Here is a 17034-nt window from a genome sequence, read left to right as displayed (position 1 = left end):
GCCACCAGGAAAACTCCTGAGGAAGCAGCTGTTCTGTGACAGGTGGTGAAAAGGACAATGTGCAGTGGAGCTGGAATCTGCACTGCCTTTGTGGCAGGCTGGGCAACACAGGTGAGACACAAGGCTCAGAGGCCAATGGTCCCCGAGGCATTTACAGGCAATGCAGAACCATCAGCTGTTCTAGTTGCTATCAAGAAACCCAGGGCTTGTGGTGCCCACTAGGTCAGCTGCAGGCTTGCTCCACTCCACATGCAGTTGTTTGGGGGTTTATGAAACAGGTGGCTCATCTCCCTGCGTCACCAGTGCAGATTTACACCAGACTGAGATCAAGGGGCACTGTGCTGCCTGCTCGACTCTTGCCCTGAATTTCCTCCTCATCCATAAGACCTAACAGAGGTTCTGCACAAGGCCCATCAAGCCCAGTGGCTTGTCTAAGAGGCAGTGGTAGGGAGGGAAAGCTGTGGTAGGACGTAGTACCAAATAATGAGTTTTCCTCCACTTGAGCATTACAAACTCCTCATCCTGTCAGCCACGGAGAAGCCCAAGGCTACTGCAAACGATCAGGACTGGAATTCTAGTATGATGTCAAGCCCCAAGTCAGAGAAAAAGGAAGCAGATCTAGCTGCAGGATTTTACAGTCTGAAATATTTCAGAACCTGCTTGGCACTGCATTTAGTTTGACAGGCTGAGGACACACTGGATCAGGGCATGGAAAAGTTTATGAGGAGAGTTCAGTGGCTTTGAAGAAGGACATGAGTTCCACAATATCTGATCTTACAAGCTGTGCTTCCTGGTTGGCCAGCCAATATTGCTGGTCCTAAGAGGACCCTTCTGAGCCAGACTTCCCACCTCCACAGCTCATGGAAGAGTGATGGGAAAAGCCAAGGGACCTCTGAATGCATGGGGCTCGCTGCTGCAGCTAGCACATTCCCTGCCACAAAGACGAGTTGTTGTTGGGATAATTGCTAAGGCATCTTCTGCTCGGCCTGTCACAAGGACCGCCTTCGCCCATCCGGATACCCCACAGGCTTGAGGGAACAACCATGTACACAGAAAAGTTCCATTGCATTTCTCAGGGGACTGGGCTCTGACCTCTCACTGCTTCTCTGAGGCACGATCTCTTGCCTTTGAGCCTTCCAAAAGCAGCCCTTTCTCCCCACTGGCTCTGCCTGGAGCCCCAGGGAATGCTCTCCTGCTGGGCTCATTTGAGCACCTGCAGTTAGAGGGGATTCATTCAAGCTCTAGAAAGGAACTACTGTTCAGCACAACTGAAGGAGGAAAACATTTTACAAACAAAGACACGCACATTTCAGCCAAAGTGAGGGACAAGGGTCTGGGTGGTCGAACACAGGACAACAAAGCCACACAGTACATGAGATGCGCTCTGCGGTGTTCGTTCCAGGCAGAACGTCTGGGGAGAAGGGAAAGATCTACTGTGCCACCAGTGCTTTTTATGATGAGAGAACTTGGAGGGCTGGTGGAACAACTGGGTGGGACTAAGTTAGAACCAACTCATCATCAGCTTGTATCTAAAGCTCCTGCAACTTCTCTGTAATACATTGTGCCCCAATTCCTGTCGCTAAGCCAAGCAGTGCTCTAACACCAGGCTAATGGGACCGAGTTCACACACGGCAGGGACATGCGAGGTCAGGGGGAGCACTGATTCCATGGCACAAGGGACAGGAATGTTTCAGCTCTCGAAGAAGCTGGTTGCATTAAGAACCACCATGCTTTGCACAAAGCTTAGCCCAGGAGACAAATGGCTGGGGAAGGCATTTCCACATCTCTGACTTATGTCTCTGGTCTTGCCCTGAAGTGCAGAGAACCCCCAGGAAAGCTATTTCTTGTTTTTTCCCAGTCCTGCCAGAAGCAGGAGGAAATAAAGTGATTGCTGATCTGTTCAACAGATCTAGAAGTTGAAGGCTCAGTAGAGAAACTGAGGCTTTGGGTTTAAAAAGCAAAGGCACTGTTATTTATAGACCATCTCTTTCTCTGACTTCACATACCGATTCCCCACGTGCGTCTCCTATTGAGGGATCTTTTTACCGCTGATATTAGTTTGGCTTGCAAAGTGCTGCTTGCTTCCTGGATACTTACGGGTAATCCCAGTGGCCCTCTGTCTCCTTTTTCACCCTGGGCACCCTTCTCTCCTTTCACTCCATCAATCCCTGCTTCCCCCTAAAGGAAGGATGGAGCAGAAAATAAACCCACCATAACATACTTATATAACAAACATTCCTCCCTTCACAAAGCACTGGATAGCAGTGGGAATACAAGAGGCAGCAGAATAATGCTTTAGCCTAATTCCCAGCCTAATTTGAAGAAAACCACTGTCATTCAAATTACCTCTGTGTGAGCACCTGCTTTAACTCAGTGGCAATAAGAGGAGACTCAGGCCTTGTGGGTAAAAATGTTCAGAGGAGAACTGAGCTCACTTTGGTGCTGCTCTCCCTGCTGTTGTTGCTGTATATATATTTACACATAAATATAAATAACCAGGAGTTATCTGATATGGCGGGTTTACATTTTAAGATGTGGATCCACTGGAAGTGAATGACAGATGTCTACAACCCTTGAAGAAAAATCACACAGAAATAACGTTTGGAAAGACTTCTGTAAATGCTAAGGCACCAGTTTCACCATTTTGGAAAAAAAAAAATTCAGCATTCTTTGTCCAACTGTATTTTTAAAATTCTGTATTATAAACTATAAAGCAATATTTTTAAAAAATACTCCTTTTTCTTAAATTCAAAATGTAACCCAAAACTTTTTTCTTCCTCATTCATGTTCATAAGGCTTTTTAGAACACAGCCATCCCTTTCAGTGCCCAAACAATGCTGGTGGCCAAATACTAGGGATAATCAGAAGAATTAAGACACTTTGCACATTTTCCAATCTTTGCCCAGAATACCACCAGAAAGATGCAGCTTTCCTTGAACACTTCCACTCCGCTATTTTTCTTGTAGGGCTGTTTTACAGCAAGCAAGCCAATGGTGCAGGCTGAGCCTTTCGATGGAGATTAGAAATTCTCACCACCAAGGACAGTGAAGTTCTTGGGTGCTTTACATCAGAACGCACAGGGTAATTTTAAGATTAATTTTTAGCTAGAGCTCAGTTCCTTAGGACTGTGTGGCAGACTATTCAACCCACTGTATAGACTCCACCCTCCAGACAAAGATTTCAACTGTGTTCTCATGGGCAGAATTCCATGGACCAGTGAATTACTGCTTCTCTGGGTGAAAACTGGAGGGAATGACCCATTTTTCTGGGTCCTAAAATGAGAGCTGCTAATCCATTTCCTTCAAGAAAATATCCAGAAGGATTTATCCTATTACCAAGATGGAAGAAAAGTACCACCTGAACACTAGGAAGCTGTTACTAAAGGGAATTCTAGCTCCTGGGACAACTTTTGTTACATTTCAGTATGTAATATTTTGTACTCTTACCTTGGGTCCGGGAATGCCCTGAAGACCCTGTATTTGAGATGAGAGACAAGATAAAAGTCATGTCTCAGGATGGGCTTTAAGCTCCAGGTATCCCAGTTAAGCAGGTGGTACAAAGGTTTCGCTTTCTGGGGTGTGAACCCTCAGCCAAAGGGCTCTTTATTTGTGGAATGGGCACTTTGTGTACTGTTCTCATCTTTAATGAGGAGCCTCTTGCCAAGCACATCCTGGCAGGGGGCCAGGTGTGCTATTAAGACAATTTCTGCAGTTGATCCCTTTAATCCCATCCATCCCATCTCACTACTGTCTTCCCTTTCATTTCAGACTAACATAACCTTCTTTCTTTGCCCTCCCAGCCCACTCTAGCTCTGACCTACCCTGGGGGTGGCTTTGGAAGTGATACTAAGCATGTTCCCATTTTTCACTGCAGTGGTTCTGGCTGTCTTCTGCACACAGACTCCTCCCCAGCCACGCCTGCTCTAACCCCATTCCCTGTGCCTTGCTCCTCAGGTGAATCACCCAAACTTACTGGAGGTCCTGGAGGGCCTTGGGGTCCAGGGGGCCCAGATATCTGGAAAGCAAAGCAAGAGAAGTCACCATCAATGTGCTGCCCTCAGGGGCAAAGTGGGGCTGCTCAGAGGGGAGACAGGACACAGGGAGCAGCAGAGCTCCTCTACCAGGCTGGGAAACCTGGACACTCCCTAAGGACTGCGTTAGGAAGCAGCAGCAATCCAGGACTGAGTGGCTGGGAAGCAGCAGCAGGACTCAGGGGAGGGTCATGCAAAAGTTGCCAATATTTAAGAGGAGGGAAAGCAGTGAGGATTTTTCCAAAGAAAGGTCCACTTCCACTACTCCACCACCATTCCTACAAGGAGGCATGGGGTCAAAGAATAAAAGACAGGAAAGGTGGTGTCTGGCTCCACATGTGTCAATAGCCTGCGGCACTCTGCTGCAGGGCACTCCAAAGCTACCGGTGAGCTTTGAGGGGAGAACAGGCAAATTCAAGAACATCAAAATCTTTTGGAAAAAAAGAAAAAAAAAAAAAAAAAAAAAGAAAATGCATGTGTATATATACACATGCCAATAATTGCCAGGAAATCCATTTACTGCAAATATCAAGGAAAGTATTTGTTATGCTCTCCAAGATCTGTTCTTCCCCTTACTGATTGGTGAGATAGATTGTTCTTGTGTCAGGGAAAGGAGGGCATCAGGAGCCAGAGGCAGCTGGTTATGCAGCCCCAAGCACGAGGCTGGCTGTCCTCAGCGAAGGGGAGTCAGAGGGGGCTGTGCTAGTTTCCAGCAGCACTGCTGCCAGATCATCCCTCCCCTACTGCCGAGATCACCAAGGAACACGGGAACAGGAACCTACCGATTCTCCTGGGTTTCCTTTGTCTCCATGCTCCCCAGGCTCACCCTTCTCTCCCTGCACACAAGAGCAGAGGAGCAGAGCCCATCACCACCGGCTGTGCTCTGGAATCTCCCTCCTCTGAAGCTGCCTGGGAACCACCCACGTGCTGGCAAGCAGCAGCTCCCCCAAAAGTGGGAACAGACCACGTGTTTCACATTCCCTGTCTGCTGCCGGAGGCCTGACGGATATTCTGTGACACCTAACAAAGGGCTAGGGCTTTGAGGCTCCCTCAAAATTTTGATACTCAGCACTTTGGGAAATGGGCCCTCGTGTGCTGCTCTACTTTCTCGTTACCAAGCAGGAAAGAGCAGCCTTTTCTCTCCCATTCTTACTGTCAATCCTGGAAGTCCAATGGGCCCTGGCAATCCTGATGGTCCTGGCATCCCTTGGTCACCTCGTTCGCCTTTCTCTCCAGTGGGGCCATCTAGACCCTATAGATCAAGAAAGATTTGTGGAGTTTTGCATGACTAAGTCAGGCAGACATACAAGATATCAGTGCAAGAGCCAAGACTGGCTCTGGTCATCCCAAGAGTACTCTGAAAACCCTGGACATCCACCAAGTATCCAGGGAAATGTGGGGCTTCACTAGTATTGAAAGTGGAGGGGCTAATGGCTGAACATGCTCCTGCCACAGTGGATGTACCGGTCCCCAGAGCAGGCATGGGAAGTGCTTTCCTGCCTCCAAGTTCTGCTCAGGGTTATGCAGTTTGCTGGAGTCCGTGCTAGGAATCCCTCCCCGCAGCCAGCTGTTGGGGAGCAGGAGTTTCATCCCGGTAATCCCGTCGGGAGGCAGGAAGTCGTCGCACAGCTGCCCTGAGCAGTGCTGGGGACACAGAGGCTGTGACAGGCTGAAGCTGGGAGGCCGGGCACCCTGCCCCAGTTAATGGCTGGGCTGTGAGGGGTTACCCCATGCAGCTGCCCTCTCTGGAGGGGTTGTGCTGGTGCCTCAGCCTCCTGGCTCACGCTCAGACCTGCTCGCTTTCAGCAGCGTTTCAGTGCCAGCAAGACAGCAGGCAGCAAGCTGAGGAAGGGACACGGTGCCCAGAGAGCAGGGCAGGCACCTGGGGACAGCCACTCCAGCAAGAGGCCAGCACACGTGCCAGGAAGCCAGGATCTCCCGTACCATGGCATTTCACACAGCAGCAGCAACCTTGCAGGGGCTCTGAGGCATCCACGGGGTCGTGAGGCCTTGCCCCATAAGCTGGGTCAGCACCAGAACTTGGAGAGGCTCTGATTTACTCACCGGTGAGCCCGCTTGGCCCGGCTCTCCCTTATCGCCCTTCTCTCCTCTGACCCCGACGTGGCCTGGCTCCCCCTTTTTTCCAGGAGGTCCATCCTTTCCTGGCAGACCCTGAGGGCCAGGAGGCCCCATTTCTCCGGCCTTGCCACGTGGTCCCTAAATGAAATTTGCAGGACATAAAGTGAAACACTTATAGATAGAGAAAGGCTACTCCTGCCTGGCCCAGAGCCTCCTGTGCTGCTCATCCCTTCCCCCACGGCTATGCCCTTTGGAGACAGGACAAAGCAGCATGGCCATGACAAATGTTAGGACGTTGACAAACCATTAACATTCCTTTTTGTGCAACAAAATACATTTTTCTGTCATGGGAAAAGCAACTGTGTGATGTCAGTGACAGAGATGACTCCAGGTAAGACCTCTGAAGGGAAGAGCATTGTGCCTTACCTTTTCTCCATCGTGGCCTGGAGGACCCGGCAAGCCAATTTCACCCTGAAACACAGAATTGTTACTTTGGCAGTTTGAAAGCAGCTATTCTGACTCCTTCTGTGGGGCACTGTGATGGGAAAGGGCAGGCATTGCAGAAATAGCCTGTGTGGACTACTCAGAGGAAAAAAAAAAAGCATGAAAAACCCAGGTTTTTTCCTGTAATCACAAAAAAAAAAATAAAGCACGGAAACCAAACCCCTGGGTTTTTCTGCAGTCATAGAATTTAAAAAAAAAAAAAATTAAAAAAAATAAACAAAAAATAAAACCTCTCTTGAAACACTGCATTATGCGACTGCCTGAGAATTTTCCCAATCTTGTTGATCCTGACTGCCAGCTCACAGTCCCAGTGCAGTCACGTAGTCCCCAACCAACACAATCCCGCAGTTTGGTTCCCACAGGCTGCTTGCTGAAGGGAAGGACAAGTAGAAAGGATCTTTCATCTTTCAGATTAGGCATTATCATTGTGGGAAAAGAGATTTTTCAGGATACTGTGTGTGAGGAGGAGTGGCAGAGGACAGCAGGACAGTCTGATAGTGCTGGACAGGAAATACAGGAGCACTGGGAAGAGTTGTGGGTGGGAATTCTGCCTGGGCCACGCCTGTGCTTCCCTGAGGTCTGCAAGTGCTGAACTGAGACAATACCTTCTGTCCCGGTGGCCCTGGAGGTCCAGCCACACCTGGACGTCCTGGGGGTCCCTAGAGAAAGAAAAAAATAATTTTCACGTTATCAACAGGGTTGGCATTTTTGCGTTTTGAAGCCAAATACCTCTCCTAAGTTTAGGGGGAAATCGCAGAGGAATATTCCAAGGGATTTCTAAAATCAAATTTTGTTGGGAAGATGAGTAATGGAGAACCCTGAGAGTTGCTCTTCCCTGCTCCTTCTGTGTTGTAGCGCACTAAATAGTTATTCCATTTTTATTATTAGATTGCGCTGGGTGGTTTATCATATTTGCACACAAAAATAATTTTGTTATATTTTGCACATGGTACGTTCTATACCCCCTCTAAGTTGTGGTGTTGGTATCCTCTGGTGGGTCCCTCCCTATGCTCCCCCCCAAGTTGTTTCCCATTGGTTGTGGTTCCTCTCCCTGCCTCTTTCCCCCCCAGGTTTAAAACTCCCCGGGAAAAAAATCTCCTCCTCTTTCTTTTCCTCCTGGGCTGTGAGTTTTACAATAAACCTGTGGGACCGTGGTCCAAGGAAGAAAAAGAACACTTCTGTCTTTGACCTGGAGTCCATTATCGGGGTAACGCACCGGGGTCTCGAGCTAGCCAAGATTTGACCCCGGGAGCGAGGAACCTCAATACTTCTGAGCACTCCCTGTTCTGAGCAGCAGGGATTCTTCTCAAAGCAGAGGGATGAAAGTCCTGATTAGAATTCAAGTGCCAAGATCAGAAGGCAAGATGAACTCTTCTATCAGCTGTCAGCTGCCCCAGCTTTAGCTCCCAATGGCGAAAGCCAAGTGTTTTAGCTGCACCTAAACTGTCAGGCCATCTGCTCATGATGGACATATGGCCACGTGTGTAAAACCCCACAGCATAGACAAGAACTCACCATCAAGGCCAAAGTTCGTATTTCCTAGGGAAAAAAAAGTGAAAAAAAAATTAAAATTTTAAAAGAAAACAGCAGTTAGAAAACTAAGCTTTTTCCTGGGGCTGGCTTATTCTCCACTAATGTAACACTGGCCCAAATGAGTAAGGACCTTACAAAATTAATGAGGGGAAAAAATATCAAAACAAAACCCAAACTAAAAACTCACTCCAAGTCCCACAGAATTGTTATTCTAAAATTTCTCAGTGTATTTCTAAAATTTTCCCAGTGGAACCCAGGCCAGCCCAGAGCTGGGCACAGCCACTTGCTCGCTGCACTTCACCTGCACACACACGTGAGGAAGCTTTGGTGACTTTATTCATCACCCATCCCACGCTGTGGGCCACTCCCAAGGGCGTCAGGACCCCAGCCCAGCCAGGTGCAGAGGTATTTACCGAAACGCTGCACGCAGTGAGCTCTGGGATGAAGGGGACTGTGGCACAACCGAGTGCTTCCCCTTGCTGCTACTGCCCAGGAAGCAGATCTACACTGTGCCCTGTCTGTATCCCTTGGGAAACAGTAAAGCACCCAGCAGTCACCTCACAGGAGAGGAGGGCAGCTGCTCACCTGCAGAGCTTCACTGATGTTCCCACCATAGTCTATCACTTCGTCCTTCCCAGGCTCTCCTTTGGGGCCCTGCAAAATACCAGGTCTTCAGCCAGGGGCTGGGATTGCCCATCCCTCAGCGCTGTGGTTCACTCTGAGAAACGGGGCTCAGAGGGGCCCATTTCACCAGTGTCCGGTTTTTCATTTATTAAAGAAAGCCTCTGCAGTGCAGGACACTCTACAGAATTGTAGCCAGCCCAGCTCAGATCAGCCTGTCATGACCATCAAAGCTGGCAGTCTGGGGAGAGGTGAAGTTGAGGCCAGAATCCAGGAAGTGGATTGTTTGACCAATTGTTAGATGTGGGCATGCACCCGCCCTCTTACTGCCCTTTTCTGGTAGGTCAAGGGCCTGAGTCCAGACTGGGGTGTCCAAACCCACCTCCTTCTACGAATGACCCACCCTGAGATGGCCTGGGAGAATTTTTTCCTCTAACATAGGGGTGAGGGTACAGAGTGGAGAAACAGTCCATCTCAAACTTAGCCACTGCCCATCTATGAGGACTTTTAGTGCCAGCAAGACCCGATCTGGGCTATCAGTATGGTCCCACTATCCTTAGACCCCCCTAGAGGGCCCAAATTCTTTGTTAGGGAAGGAACACCTACCCTTGGGCCCATGGGTCCCTGGTCTCCCGGTGAACCACGTTCCCCCTGCAACAGGAAGATTACAGTTTTAGCAAAGCCCTTCACTTTTTTGAACTCCAGGAATCAAGCTCTGCTGGTTCTCTGGAACAGTCTGGGCTAGACAGCTTGATTTAAAATTCTCCTTTTCAGCTAAGTTTTGTACACACAGGAACAAATCTGCAGCTACTCAGAACCTCAGAACCCGGAGCTGGGTTGTGCAAAAGCACTCTGTACCTTTTCTCCCTGTGATCCTGCAGCACCAGGCTGACCAATGTCACCAGCTTCTCCCTGACAGGAAGAGAAAGGGAAAGGGATGGGTTTGTGCTGTGTTGAGAGGGTGCAACTCCACTGCTGGCTTTGCCTTTCCAGGAGGAAGAACTGCAGAACTGCACCAGTCAAGCACCCCTCCTATGCTCCCTTCTCCTCAGGTAGCTCAAATCTCCTGCCACAGCTGCCCACCAGGCACCTTCTGTTCCACCCAGTGCAGAGGGAGTGTTCAGACTGGTTTCTCACAGAATCTAGAGAGGTATTTTCCTTCCAAAACAGTTCACAAACTCTCTCACCTTCAGCATATAGAACAACAGTACTAAAACACTCTGTAGAATGTGATATCCCTCCAGCAGGTAATCAAAGGTGGGCACAGATGAATACAACTTTTCTCCTTCCTACACACCTTGTGCTGGGTGCAGTCCCTCACAACACACAACTCCATGAAGGAAAAATCACTGACCTTTGGTCCAGGGGGTCCAGGCAGACCTGGAGGGCCAGGCTCTCCTTTAGCTCCCACCAAGGCATTCTCAACAATTCCCTTCTCTCCCTGTTTGCAAAGAAGAACAAGCCACGTGTCTCAGTTCAGATCTGCACCTCTGTTAATTCCACTTGCCAAAATACTGGCTTAGAGAGACACGGCCAAGACGAGGTCCATCACCTGGACTCTGGATAGCCCAGAGGAGCACTGCTCCAGAGGCAGCAGCTGCCCAGGAACCAGGACAGCACGATGCTGCCTGAAGGTCCTTGTGGAGCCCTGCCAGCAGCCACAGCCACCCTCATCCCTTCGGCTGCCTTTGGACAGGCCTCATCCCCCAGCCTCCCTCTGAACACTGCGTTCTTCTGCTGCTGAAACTGAGCTGATTAAACCACCTGATGACGGCTTCTTTTGGAACGTCTCCCTCTGGAGCTGTAGTTGTCAGCCACTCAGCCCTGCACACCATGTCCTCTGCACAGGGCAGATAATAAGGCAGTAACGGGAAAGCTTTGCCATTACGCCCTCATCCCTTCCTGAAATGGCTACTGGCATTCACTGCACCGTCCCCTTTCCCAAAGAAAAAGCACCCTGATTTTAAAGGTGTGATTTCTCTCTGAAAATCTCAGAGCACAGAGGAAAAGCCATTTTCAGGGCTCAGCTTTATCTGACCTGCCCTGGGCCACTCTGAGCACAAAGCTACTCCTCCAACTCAGAGCACAGCAGTGCAGCTCCCCAAAAGCCCATCTCCTCATCATCCATGGATCTTGGATCAGGAGGGAGGCTGAAATGCCATGTTACATCTGAGGTCATGCTTTTAAAGGGGAATCACTGGAACACGATTCTGTGGTCCTGCTCCCAGGACCACAACCCCCCCTCACTGCATGAGGGTATGCAATTCCTACAAAAAGGCATCTTTCACCTGCCTCCCTCACATCCTTGTCTGAAGATGACATTCAGCTGAGCAGAGCAGAACACGCTGCCAGTCAGCTAAGGATGTGTGAGCTGTGCACCGAAGGGATGGAGGAAAAGGGGTGAGAGTGGCCCCAGCAATTAAAATAAAATAAAAGGAAATTCAGGAAAGAGACAAACCTTTGGGCCAGGGAGTCCAGGAGGCCCAGGGTCACCAGCTCGTCCCTTCTCACCCTGTTGGCAAAACAGACGTGGTCAAGGCTGACTCTGCAGGCTCTCCCTCCTGGAGGAGCAGCAATAGGGTGAGCTGCTCCTGGTTTCATACCCTTTTTCCCTTCCCTAGGGATTTTATTTGGGGCACAGACAAGGCATCCTCCTTGAGCAGTACCAGCTCAAGACATTACATGTTTTGCCCATCCTTTTGGCTACCTCTGCACATCACTGCCATTTGTCTACAGAGGAAGGTGAGTGGGAAAGGGATCCAGGGTCCCCCCTGGGTATCCTCCTCAGCCCTCTGGTCTGCTAAACACTTTCCCCTGTCACTTCTTCTGCACAGGCTTTCCATGATCCATATGCCCCTAGAAGCTGTTGCCCAGAGTGAATTTTAGTTGGAGTGCAGGACTTTCTCCATGCCCTGCTCCTTCTCCCTAGCTCCAAATCCCAGATTCATCGTGCTCTCAGAAAAGCCCCAAGCAGTGCAGCATCTCAGCCGGCAGCCAAGCTCTGGGACACGCACTGGTCATGTAAGCAGTGAAGACAGGAGTGGCAAAAATGGCAAAGACAGCAGCTGATGGTGTAAGATGATGCCTGGAGAGCTGCAGGCTGAGCTTTGTGAGGCTCCATGGAGGATGCCACAGACAGTGAGCATCCAGCATTCCCTTGGTGAAGTGGCTTTGCTCAGTTCACCATGACACCTGGGCCATATTCTGAATAGTGGAGCTCAATTACTGGTCTCTGTGTTGAAGTTCAGTTCTCTTCAGACCATTCCATCCAGCTGCTAAACCCGTGGTTTCCAGGTACAGTGTCCTGTTTGGGAGTCTGCATTTTGCCAGGACACAGGGAGATATTGGAGGTTTCTGTTACCCTGAAGAAATGCTTCAAATGCATCACCAGGGCAAGGTGTGCTCTTACACACCATCTCCTCCAAGACCCAGCAACATGTACAGATTATACAGAACAACTCAAACCCTCTTTCCCCCAACAGGTGCCCAGCTCTCTCCTGCAGCCGTGCTGCTGACCAGCAGATGCTGGTGCTGCTCATCAGAGCACAAGGGCACACATCTGACATGCAGAGGACTTGCATCAATGCTCTAGGAACAGACATGCACTGGTGGCTCCCTAGAAAATAATCTACTAGCAGCAATCTTTTTGTCAGGCAATTCTAGAGTGCAGTGACCCCTTTCTCCAAGGTAATTTGGCTTCCAGCCACCTGTAAGCCCCGCCCCATCTCCCCCAGCTTTCTATCCCTGCCAGAGCATGCACATTGCTAAATTAATGCTTCTCTCCCTGGAAAGAGGGAAAACATTTTCAGGACCTCATACCCAAGGAAAAGGTTTGGCATTGGAGGTTTTTGTAAAATTATAATTCCTAATCCTGTCCCCAGGACTCTGTGAATCCCCGAATCCGCCTTGGTATCCCACTTTTCATTCAAGGACTGTTTTGAATACCCGTGTCCATAAGGACTACTGAAAACATCCTGTGCTGCCAGAACTAGGGTGCAAAGCAGTGGATCTCTTGAGGAAGGAGGTCAGATTACTGAAACCCTGTTTAGGGTGTTATTTCTGGAGTCAAGAGATGCGGCGCTGTCCTTAATCGTTCCCTGGACAATACTGCATCCCAGGCATCTCATGCTGCCCCGCCTGCCCCCAGCCCCTGCAAGCGGGAACGCGCAAACACACTTCACCAAGGGGGCAAGAGCCAGCAAAGGACACATAATCCCCCGCAAGCACGATAATGCAGCACACGGCAGGCTCCCGGCAGCTCCCGCTCGCAGGAACCCAGCGCAGCGCTGCCAGGACACCCAGCCCAAACGCGCAATGTCCTACCCGCTGCCCCCTCTTCCCTGGCAAACCTGGGGGGCCCATCCTCCCTGGGACTCCAGGATCTCCCTTCGTGGGGAAGAAAAGAGACAGAGAACGTGTCTGTTACACGGCTGTCACATGCCGTAACACAAGCCAGCGAGCCTCAAACAACAGGAGCCAGCTGCTCCGGGATGCAGAGGATGGGACACTAGTGCCTGCCTCGGGAACTCCCAGCAGGTCACACTGCACTGAGACGGGGACAGCCCTCTGCAGGGACATGGGAACGCCTCTGGCGGCACAGAAGTGTTGGGAGGCAGCCAGGAGACAAGGGAAGGAAGGGGCAGAGGGACCCTGCTCCCTAAGCAAGGTGTGCCCTGTGCCTCTTGTGGATTGGGGAGGAAGGCAGCTGGAAGGCATTCCCGGTGACACAGACAGGAGCGGGAGGATGGAAATAGCTGCAGTATGGTCCCTCTCTCTGTTGGGATCACTGTATCCTACTACCATTTTGCTTAGAGTGGCAGGTGCCATTAGGGCCTGGATTGGGAAGTACACAGACATTCCTTAGCTCCCTCAGCTGCTCAGGGAGGGCAAAAATACACAAACCAACCAGTAGTGCAGGCTCAGAGTGAAACCTTCTGAGAATACCTTTTCTCCTGGAGTCCCAGGCTCGCCCTGGTGAGAAAGAGACAGGAAAATACAGTGATAAACCAGGAGGAGAGAATACAAATCCTCCTAGAGCTATCAGAGTGGGGGAAAGAACATTCATCTATGGGGGGCCTTGAGCTGGTAAGGGCAGGCATGAGAGTGCTCCAGCTGTGTATTTTCATGCCTGGAACTTCCTTTATCTTCATCAGCCAGCTCCCAGGCTTCCATAAGAAAGCACCAAACCTCAGACTCGTGGCTTCCAGAGAATGGAGTAACCACCTTGCAGTACTTGCAGATGTTTACCAGATACAAAAGCGCAGAGCAAGACAAAACTCATGCGCTGGCACAAAGGAATTTGCTGCTCGTTGCTCTGTTTTCACAGGAGAAGAGCAAGGCTGCGGGTGTAGCTGAGGGAGGCTGTGCTCATAGAGTTCACCAGACTCGGGTAGCAGGGGCGAGGCTGCAGACAGGTCTGGTACCTCTGCCACAGGCACGGCAGTTCTGATATTCCCCATCAGTGGGAGCTGTCCGACCATTTTCTAGCGCCTTGCGCTCTCCCAGCTCCAGCCCAGGGCACTGCGGGGCAAAACTCACCTTCATCCCTGCGGCGGCCGTCCCGGGAGCGCCCTGGCAGAGAGAGGAGAGACAGCAACACCTTGTTTGAAATGAATCGGACATACAGGCTTTAAACCGAAACCGTATCAGTCAGGTGAAACTAAAAATGCAAAAATCCACATATTTTCCTTTCCACAGCTCAGAAGTAGCGCTGGAACACCACACAGCACGCGTCCTCATTCCCTGAGTGGCCGTTCACCCACGGCAGTGGCTCTGGGCTCCAGAGAGCTCTTCCAAAGGCAGGCACCATGAGCAAAACCCAATCAAGACAAAAGGATTTCTGCCCTCACCCCCCCTGGTTTTAGTCCTGCAAGTGAAGCAAAGGCCAACAAGCAGAACCGTGTCAAGTAACTGAGGAATGCAAAGACAGACCAAGGACCAAACCCCCACTTCAAGGCTCGAGCCCAGATACCTCAGTTCAAGCATCCTGAGAAAGGCTGGCTCATCCCCCAGAGCCTTGGCCTTGCCATTCCCCCTCAGTCTGTTTTCATCACAGAAGATGAACCCTGCAGTAAAATGTCTCCATGAGAGCTCTGAAGCCAGACACCTTAGGGGAAAAACCAGACTTCCAAGCACTGCAATTCAGGTGTCTTTCTGCAGTGCAGGGCATCACCACAGGACCGTGGAGTGCAGGCTGCCCTGCCATCCGAGACAGGAGCCTCAGGAGACAGCTGCTCCCACAGGGACTGTCACATTTCCCTCCACAGTGCTGAGGCAAAAAGCAGGTTGGCTCTGTCAACCATCCGCTCTGAAATCTCTGTATCCCCTGTGTTAGCATTAGTTAGGTCCTGGTTAGAAAAGGTCCAGTTAAAAGAGCAAATATGAGGGATAACTAAGGAGAGGGGAGGGAGTGAAGTGGTGTTAGAAGCTGGGAAATATGAGGGGTTGGAATGTAGCACATGAGGCAGTGAGGGGGACTGGGAGTCAAGTTCAAAGTGAAAAAAAGCTTGGAAAAGTTCAAACAAGGAGAAGAGGGGAGCCAGAGAGCAGCAGGATCATACCTCTCAGCTTTCTGAAACAGAAATCGGGGACAAAAGCTAAAAAACACAAGGACAGAAGATGGAGATCAGGGATTCTATGCAATAAATGGGGGAAAAAAGCATTCCAGATTGTCTCGGGGTCAGTAGGTTTTAGCGAATACAGGCTAGAGCCATGAAAGAGACAACGTGCAGTAAGTGGCTTTGGTTAGGCCTCTGCAGAGCCTTGGGATGCCTGTTCCTCATTTTTCAGCCTTCGAGAAGCAGTAAATGCGGATCATGTTATTTTCTAGTATTTGCCCTTAAATTTCAATCCCCAGACATTCATCGCTGCATTAGTCCAGGTTCCCACTTGGGCAGCCCTGCTTATCCCAGCTGGGCTAACACACACCTGCAGCGGTCACCTGGGAACCCAATTTACAAAATGCCAATTCCCTGCAAACATCAGCAACTGGCTGCTCTCACTGGCATAAAGCGTTGAGATACTGATGGTGCAAGTCAGCATCAGACTGGGCATGCCTTTTGCTCTGTAAAACACTTCTTCCCCCACCACGGCCCTCATAAATTAGGCCCTGTATTTTGCAATTTGGAAGCATAAATAATTCAGCTGAGGACAGTCACTGACTCACAGACACACACACAAATGCCTGTGCATCAGGGGCAGTCGAGCGCTACGGGTGAGATCAGGCAGACAAGCGTCACTCCTCTGGTTACAAGGTACCTTAGAGCCATGTCTTCCTGGCAGCCCTGGCATGCCTCTCTCCCCCTGGAAGCAGAGCAAGACACACAGAGAAAGACAGCAAGAGACAGGAGATGAGTCCTCCCAGGGCTCCATGAGGAGAGTCCGGGGCACAGGTGACAAGAAACCCTCCTGAGCGAGGTGAGGCACGGTTTTCCCCACCCAACTGTCACCAAGCTGACTGCCTTAGCTGGGGCCATTTCCCATCGGTGTCACCTCTGAACCCCTACAGCAGGACTGACCCCACTGGAGTGCCACAGCCTCTGTACCCTGCTACCCCATCCCATGTCACAGCATGCTGCAGGGCACAGGGAGGCATTCGGCCTGCCCTAACTCTGGGGTGAACAAACCTATCTGGAGAGACAGAGAATCCAAGGGTTAGCCTGGATTTTGTGCTGTTAGCCTGAATTTTGTCTGCTGATAACTGGAAAATAAGACATCTGCAGGCAATCTGCACGCTGCTGCTGTCATTTTGTTCTGGGTGTTTAGTCCTTACTTAGAAGGGCTATTTAGCAGGGATATTTGTATGTGCTTTTTAAAAAAGGAACTTTTTGTAATTACAGCATCCTGTAAAGCGTATTTTGTAAAACGCTTTCTAATATCATAATATACACGACCTAGTCCAGGTACTTCCTGCCCTCCACAGCCTACTTAACTACCCTATTTTCAGCAGTAAGAAAAGCAAAGCAATAATTAGGAATACTTGGTGCTAGAGAACGTTGATCGGTGTCTCTCTCCTTCCCAATTATGCTCCCTGTCTTAATTTTAAGTGAGACCCAGCAAGGAAGACCGACGCTTTCTGCTGGGAGACACCCACCCTGCTTGCAGAGACCATCCTCATGGGGCAGCCCAGCCCGCGACAGTAATTCCCCTTCCCAGAGGCTTTCCTGGAAGAACTGCCCGCCTGAAGAGCTGTTTAACCATTTCACCCTGCAAAAGCCAAGCCCGCCGGGTGAAAGGAGCACGATAACCCCCACAGGGGCAGCTCAGAG

General features: G+C 50.3%; 1 protein-coding gene across 8 annotated transcripts in view; it reads right to left on the bottom strand.

Annotated features, from left to right (window-relative positions):
- The window catches only part of COL13A1 (collagen type XIII alpha 1 chain), a 56693-nt gene that overhangs the window by 15140 nt on the left and 24519 nt on the right, over positions 1–17034 (bottom strand). For 3 of the 8 annotated variants that reach the window (XM_040070903.2, XM_058421496.1, XM_058421500.1), the window contains 18 exons: positions 16025–16069; positions 14306–14338; positions 13712–13738; positions 13091–13153; positions 11226–11279; positions 10122–10208; positions 9626–9679; positions 9374–9418; positions 8732–8800; positions 8129–8152; positions 7219–7272; positions 6536–6580; positions 6095–6247; positions 5184–5282; positions 4813–4866; positions 3973–4014; positions 3447–3473; positions 2098–2178 (listed from right to left, as the gene is read on the bottom strand). In XM_040070903.2, the coding sequence (XP_039926837.2) occupies positions 2098–2178; positions 3447–3473; positions 3973–4014; positions 4813–4866; positions 5184–5282; positions 6095–6247; positions 6536–6580; positions 7219–7272; positions 8129–8152; positions 8732–8800; positions 9374–9418; positions 9626–9679; positions 10122–10208; positions 11226–11279; positions 13091–13153; positions 13712–13738; positions 14306–14338; positions 16025–16069 (1056 nt within the window). The remainder of the gene's footprint in view (positions 1–2097; positions 2179–3446; positions 3474–3972; positions 4015–4812; positions 4867–5183; positions 5283–6094; positions 6248–6535; positions 6581–7218; positions 7273–8128; positions 8153–8731; positions 8801–9373; positions 9419–9625; positions 9680–10121; positions 10209–11225; positions 11280–13090; positions 13154–13711; positions 13739–14305; positions 14339–16024; positions 16070–17034) is intronic. The other 5 variants (XM_058421501.1, XM_058421498.1, XM_058421502.1 and 2 more) reach the window with 3 other exon arrangements.

Source organism: Hirundo rustica, chromosome 8 (genome assembly GCF_015227805.2).
Source record: "Hirundo rustica isolate bHirRus1 chromosome 8, bHirRus1.pri.v3, whole genome shotgun sequence".
In the NCBI taxonomy this organism is placed as follows: domain Eukaryota; kingdom Metazoa; phylum Chordata; class Aves; order Passeriformes; family Hirundinidae; genus Hirundo; species Hirundo rustica.
The sequence above is the reverse complement of the archived record's forward strand: the minus strand, read 5'-3'. Positions and strand labels throughout refer to the sequence as shown.